Consider the following 7,500-nt stretch of genomic DNA (forward strand, 5'->3'; position numbering starts at 1 on the left):
AAAAATATTAATGATAACAATAATAATAATAACAACAATAATAATCATTTTAACAATAGTAATACAAATAATAATAACGACATTAACAATAATAACATTCTAATACCAATAATAATAATAACAATAACAATAACAAAAACAATAACAAGGACATTCACCTATCAGTAATTATATACAGAGTCACAAACTCTCCTCTCTTAAATCTAAATATCAACAGCTCCATTTCTCTTGCCTCGTTATTGTATCCATTTTCCAGACATTGCAGACAAAACCATATTCATCCAACCTTCATTCATTCCCTCTCGCCTCTTCCATGTTCCGTCTCACACATTCTCACTCATCTCAATCTTCTGGGAGTGTTTGATTTTGTTGCCATTATTTCAATATATACTTCCTGCCCTCACTAACTAGGTCAATTTAAATGGATATGTATATGAATAACATTATTTTCAACTGACAGTACAACCCATAAGTAGTTAATTAGTAGAAATATTGTGATTCAGGCAATTAGTTGGAATCATAAAGAACTGTTACATCAGTAATGTACTATGAGGTCAGTGTAGTACCTGACACACACTTATATTCAGAGACACTTTGGACACCTTAAATGGAGAGCCAAACCAGCATCTCACACCAGCAAATCATGTTTAGGTTTCCCATGCCGCAGCTAACGGTGATTGGCTGACAGGCATGAGATATTGGTCCGGCTCTCCATTTATGTTAGCGGAAATGTTTTTGATTATGAGTAAGTCAGATGAGAGTAGTATGCATCTTCGAAGACTGAGCTGCAGCAAGATTTCTAATAATTTATATGTGAATACAGTATTTTTTTCAGTTTAAGGTAGCATTCCACCTTACTATGCAATCTTATTATTGACAAATTTATAAACTATGGCACTACTATACTTATCATAATGAACTTTTTATGTGACCACCACTTAGCTGATCAGTAGTTTGACAAATACCTTAGGCCTATATCAGATGTCCATAGCATGGTTGTTCTAGAGAATATGACTACTGATATGCTATGATGAATTTGGTTGGATTTCCTACAGAATACTAATGCTCCAAGGGCATTTGGAAACTGATGACCGGCTGCCGGTCGCATGGACTCTCCGTCCACTTTGATTAGCCAATGACTGATCTTAATAAAAAATACAAGATGACGAAAATGATATTAAGAAAATCTTACATTGTGATGACTATAAGGGATCTGTCTTATACTTAACAAAGAAAAATGATGAAGTAGACACTTACCTCAAATACTTCTGCTTTATCGGGGAGAGACGGGCCTCGGCCATCTCTAATGGTGTTATCTGAGCCCAGTCTTAACACGTAATAACCCGAAAATCCCTGGAATAGGATGATAAGGCATCCTACGAATAGATATAAGCCGTATTTTCTGCATAATACCCTAATAATATTAAAACTAACGATAAAAATAGCGCGAGCGGGCGCGACGGCCATCCTTCGCCTTCGTATGTCAACAAACCACTGAACACGAATGCCAACTTTCAGGTCTGAAGAAACCTTTGTTTGATGATAGACATGATAAGGTTCCAATGTCATGGTTAATCTAAGGGTTCAGAAAGCATTATCTGCCTCCTGTAATGTTGTTTCTTTAAGTATAATAGCAGCACACTCTCTTTATTGCAGTGTATTCAGCGATTTTGGAATGGATTGTTTGGTTTGGTTGGCATCCCTGCTTTGTCTGACTTTGGAGATACGGGTTCAAAGCATTTTTCTTTAAAGATAAAAACAAAGTTGATTTTCTATTTTGCTATATCATCCAGAAAATGTAGTTCATGCTAAATGCATATACTCTAAAGAAAATCAATGTTTAAAATCTTATCGTTACAACTGCGCGCTTTATCGGTGAACGCCCCCATGAGATAAGTGTAATAGTGAGTTTCTTATTCCTTACTATAAATCCCCATTATCTTTGCCAACTATAGGCATTATCGCCATTCTCAATAGGAATTTTGTTACTGTTCAAGACATTTGTATTTATATGTGTTTGCTTGTTTGTATGCCTATCTTCTGAAAATAATGACAGTGATAGTCACACACACAGACACGCATGTATATACACACACGCACACACACACACACACACACACACACACACACACACACACACACACACACACACACACACATATATATATATATAAAGACCTCAGCATACATACATACACACACACACACACACAAACACACACACACACACACACACACACACACACACACACATGTGGGAGTGGGTGTAAATATATATATATATATATATATATATATATATATTCATATATATACATACATATACATATACATACACACACATATACATACATATATATGTACACGCATGTATATATTTATAACAAAAATACAAGTGTGTGTGTGCACCTAAAAAATGATGCCAATATGCTAATTTCGCATTCATCTCTCATCTAACCGTGTGATTTAATGATATCAAATGATACTTTTCGCTTACTAATTTGAAAGTAAATCAACTGATACCTTTCGTTCCCTTCTCAGTTAGTATTTTCAGGCCTCGTTTTGCATATGTGGGTATGTGCATGTTAGTAGGTATTGATTCCTACACATAAGCACACATATGCATGTACACCGTATAGTTACTTAAACAAATAGATAAACAGGCTGATGTAATGTGGAAAGTGGGCACCAAGAACGAATATCATTTTTCATGTTTTACGTTCTTAACATGATTTAATTCAGTCATGCGAGGTGACGCCCGTAAGTACGTATAGTTGCGGAATTATATTTCAGTACACTTGCTGGGTCCCACTTTTGTACATCTGGCAACCACTTCGATGTAAACATAGAGTAAATAGTATTTTCATGAATGAAGCGTAAATCCTAGGTTGTTTGTAACAAAGAGTGTGATTGGTAGACTATAAAAGACCGACAAGTGTATTAATATCTAATTTTGGAAACTACGTAAGCCATTTCATCTTTCGTTTTCTTCAAACCATTGATAACAAAACATGTATTAGTTATCAATGACTTTGTAGTGGTATATTTTGCAAAAGCGATTTCCTGAAAGTGTTTTTTTTTTTTTTTTTTTTTCGAAATGGCAACACCTATGGAGGCATTTCCCCCTTATTTCAACCCAGAAAGTATTAGTTATAGGTGCATGTTTCTTGAAAATGCTTCTGCTTTAAAAAGCTATGTATGGCAGATGTATCATATGAAATTCCTCAAATTCGCTGAATCCTTTCTAAATGGTTTTCGTTGGTGCACCATCTAGCAGCGGCTAATCGAATTAATGGAGTGACAGTTTTTTTTCGCCTGAACCAAATACTAAAACTGATTCAATTAACAAAAAGCATGCTATATTATATTTTTCATTACAGAACATTGGCTGAACGCAAAACCGCAGAAGGGCTGCATTGAATATGTAGATATTTTCACTGTGTGCGTGTATGTGTGTGTGTGTGCGTCTTTGTGTATGCGTGTGTGTATGCGTATGTGTGTGTGTGTGTTTGTGTGTGTGTGTGTGTGTGTGTGTGTGTGTGTGTATGTGTATGTGTATGTGTGTGTGTGTTTGTATGTGTGTGTGTGTGTGTGTGTGTGTGTGTGTGTGTGTATGTGTATGTGTATGTGTATGTGTATGTGTATGTGTGTGTGTGTGTGTGTGTGTGTGTGTGTGCGTGCGTGCGTGTGTGTGTGTGTGTGTGTGTGTGCGTGTGCGGAATGTTTATAGAAATGCGAAATCAATATTTGGTGATGAGTAGTTAAACAGTACGTATAATTCTTGTGCTAAAACCTGACCATAATTTTCGCTATTGTTATTCCCTAAGTCGTTGCGTTTCTCTGAGGAGTCGCATTTGACCAGCTGAGCAAGAAAATACAGGTTTGCTCGTTTCAGCTCGAGCAACTACGAGCTGAGTGGTTCCTGGGAGGGTGAAAAACAAGTCTAAAAACTTACAATACAGGTGCTGTATGATATCTGATATCTTGAAAGAAAAGACTTGTTCATTATGATAAAATAAGAATTTAATTTCGCTCTCTACAATTATCTGACACGTATACAATTTATATTTGTTAGTGCATGTCAGATCTTTGATACATAATCTAAATATGTTTTTGACGGAAATACGGACTTCCCGGTTTGTGAAAAGTCATCTGAACGCTTGTTTGTTCACCCAGAACTTGGATGGTTTTAAAAAAAGAGGAAACATCTAGAAAAAAAAAAAAAAAAAAACACGAAATCGTATATTTGATACTTTTTATGATAATGATTCTTCAATAAATTCTTTAACTTCGCATTTAATCCGAATGTATGCTAAACAAGAAAGAAAATATATCCGATGGTATTTGATTTCACATAGCATCTGCCAAGGCTGCCAATCTGAGTACCAAGCTGACATCTTTCAAAATGGACGCAAGGTAATCTGAAATTATAAATTGAGGCCGCATCACTGGGAAAGTAATTTCTTTCCCAGTGAAATAACCAGAGAGCCGAGTATCTCCCGCTCGGTGGTGTACAGGTGATTAAGGTGGGAAGAATGTAGATGGGAATCACCACAGAACGTTATCAAAGAGAGGGAGAACAAACGACATTGCCGACATCGCCCCTTGGAAGTCCTTCCGTGGCCAAATAAGGCATGGGGCTCAGACCCGATGGAAAATGTTTGGCCGAATACTGTCACTGTTTGGGAAACGGCTTGTGAAAGAACTTCCCAATAGCTAACAGATCATTCTAAAAGAAATGGAGAGTGTGACTAGGATCCCTGACATAAGCATGTTCTAGGTTTTGAACAACGATAGATTGTTCTTCTCATGACCACTGGCCTTCCTTTTCTACAATTATTACCGTTTTTCTTTTTACAAATAAACCGATAGTAAAAATATCTTCAAAATTAATAAGCATCCTTCCATTTGTTCGTTTTACTGAATCCACAGGAAAAAAACGTATAGACATACTTATTTATGTATATGCATATATTTACATATGTATATATATATATATATATATATATATATATATATATATATATATGTGTGTGTGTGTGTGTGTGTGTGTGTGTGTCAACTACATGTTCTCATGTTTTGCGCGAGAAGGGATTCAAAATGTATATCAATTATAAAGCCAATGATTCTAAATAAAACTTTTAACAACTTCAGTTCCTCAGCACACACGCACATGAACACAGTCATTGTAGCCCTACGTATATTTGCGTTCAGTTGCTCTTAAATGATAACAACATATTTTCTGTTAATTGAATCAGTGTTTGGATCTGACGAAAAGAAAACAAGTCATTTGATCAATTCAAAAATATATGACGATAATATATGAAAACTGATTATGAAACAAAACACGAGTATGCCATTTTTATCTACACCAACGCATATACTGTAAAGGGATGTGCATTGGCAATAAAATGGAAATAAATATTTAATAAAAGACAAAAGTATAGCGCGAGATGAACTGCACATTTCAACAGAATTAACAACTTTTTTTTTTTTTTTTTTTTTTTTTTTTTTTTTTTTTTTTTTTTAAGATAGTAGATATCGTACAGCAAATGCATTAGGAGTAAGTTCTTGGACTTTTGATATTCATCTTCTTGGGAATCACCCAGCAAGTAGTTTTTCGAGTTGAAACAACCGAATGTGTGATTTTCTCATTCGGCTGTTCGAATGTGGATGCGACTCCTTAGGGAAACGCCACGACTTATGGAACACTAATAGCGAAAACCGTTGAGAGTTTAGCTTTAGCAACGAATTATGCATAATGTTTCGGTCCTCATTACCAAGTATGGACTTAGTATTTCCATAGACGCCACACACACACACACACACACACACACACACACACACACACACACACACACACACACACACACACACGCACACACACACACACACACACACACACACACACACACACACACACACACACATATACTATGATAAAACATCTGTGTAATCATTGTAACCCTACTACGGTTTTGCGTCCAGATTATGTTCTATATTGAAGAATATGTGCCATTTCGATAAACAAACAATCCCAGGAAAAAGAAAAACAAAAATATCCCACAACAAAGTCAATGATAGCTACTTCTACATATTTTCTTGTCACTTATTTAAAGAAAACGAAAAATGAAATGGTTTAGGCAGTTTCCAAAAGTAGATATTAATACACTTGTTTTCTTATATAATCTACCAGTCACACTCCTTGTTATAAATAGGCTAGGGTTTTCGATTCATTCATAAAAAATACTATTTACTCCATGTTTACATCGATGCTGTTGCCAGTGTACACAAAAGTGGGCCCTAGCTAGTGTACATGTTAATCTGATGCCCCGTAATTTGTGTGAAGACAATATCTTATCCGTTTTAGTATCATAATTGGATGGCGTTTGCTAGTGAGTCATGCTAGTAGTTTGCCATGTCATTAGTGACGTCATAAAGCGTGACTCTGCAGCCGGTCACGGGTTTCCACGTTGACGAGAGAGTAACCAATACTCTACCAATACCAATAAGGTCACGGCTGCTAGTACGTATTTTACCTGGGCACTCACCAGTGTATATATTTCAAGCTTTAGTGGATGGCGCAAGGGTGGTGAGCACGTAAATAAGGTGCCATGACAAAGGTAAATAAGCAAGCAGAAATATCTAAGTGACCTGTGAAGTATAATAGCATCTAGACTATTAAATGCATTCACTGAAACTCTCTTCTTTCGTATGCGAGCGCCGTGACTGGGCTCCCCCGCTCGCCCCGCTTCGGATGCCACCTCTGGCATGTCCGTTGCACGATGTGGGGCGGTCAGGTGGTCCTCACTTCAGGTTGATTAGGGTATAAGGACGGTGCAGATCAGGTCTCAAAGGGACCTTATCCTGGAATTGTCCCTACAATACTGTTACCTTACACAGACACATACACACACATGCGCGCGCACACACACACATACGTAAGTGTGTGTGTCTTAGTTCCAGAAGGTCCAGCTCCCATTCTGATGCAGCGAATCAAGAAAGAAATTGACTTCAAAATTCAAGAAGTGGATGTCTTTGGAAACTAAATGAGAATAAATCCAAGGGTTCCGACGGCGTTAGTTAGCATCTGTGTAGGCCTACATGTGCTACTGAAGTGCCCTCCCTGTTAACACTCATCGTCACAAAGTGCCTTTCAAGGGCATGCTCACCTACTCCTTGGAAATACGCAAGGGTTGTACACAGTTCTCAAAAAAAGGATACAAAACAATACAAAAAAATCTATCAACCAGTCTCTATTGTGCCTGTCATTGCAAAAGCAATTGAAGAGCTATTGTACAGAAGTTGTGTGAACACTCGAACACAATAGACTGCTTCCATCACGTCAGTATGGCTTCGCAAAGGAAATCGAAGCATCAGATCTCTTATTGCTTCTTTCCCCGACATGGAATCAGTAAAGAGGAAACGATAATTGGGTCATTACACTGGACACATTATGGGCATTTGATACCGTCTGTGATAATGAACTATAAAAATAAA

General features: G+C 36.9%; 1 protein-coding gene across 1 annotated transcript in view; it reads right to left on the reverse strand.

The window, feature by feature from the left end:
* Positions 1-1,480, reverse strand: part of LOC125037596 (xylosyltransferase oxt-like) — a 33,210-nt gene extending 31,730 nt beyond the window's left edge. The window contains exon 1 of the mRNA XM_047630787.1: positions 1,258-1,480. Within this exon, the coding sequence (XP_047486743.1) occupies positions 1,258-1,467 (210 nt within the window). The 5' untranslated portion in view covers positions 1,468-1,480. The remainder of the gene's footprint in view (positions 1-1,257) is intronic.
* Positions 1,481-7,500: the final 6,020 nt, after the last annotated feature.

Source organism: Penaeus chinensis, chromosome 23 (genome assembly GCF_019202785.1).
Source record: "Penaeus chinensis breed Huanghai No. 1 chromosome 23, ASM1920278v2, whole genome shotgun sequence".
Lineage (NCBI taxonomy): Eukaryota > Metazoa > Arthropoda > Malacostraca > Decapoda > Penaeidae > Penaeus > Penaeus chinensis.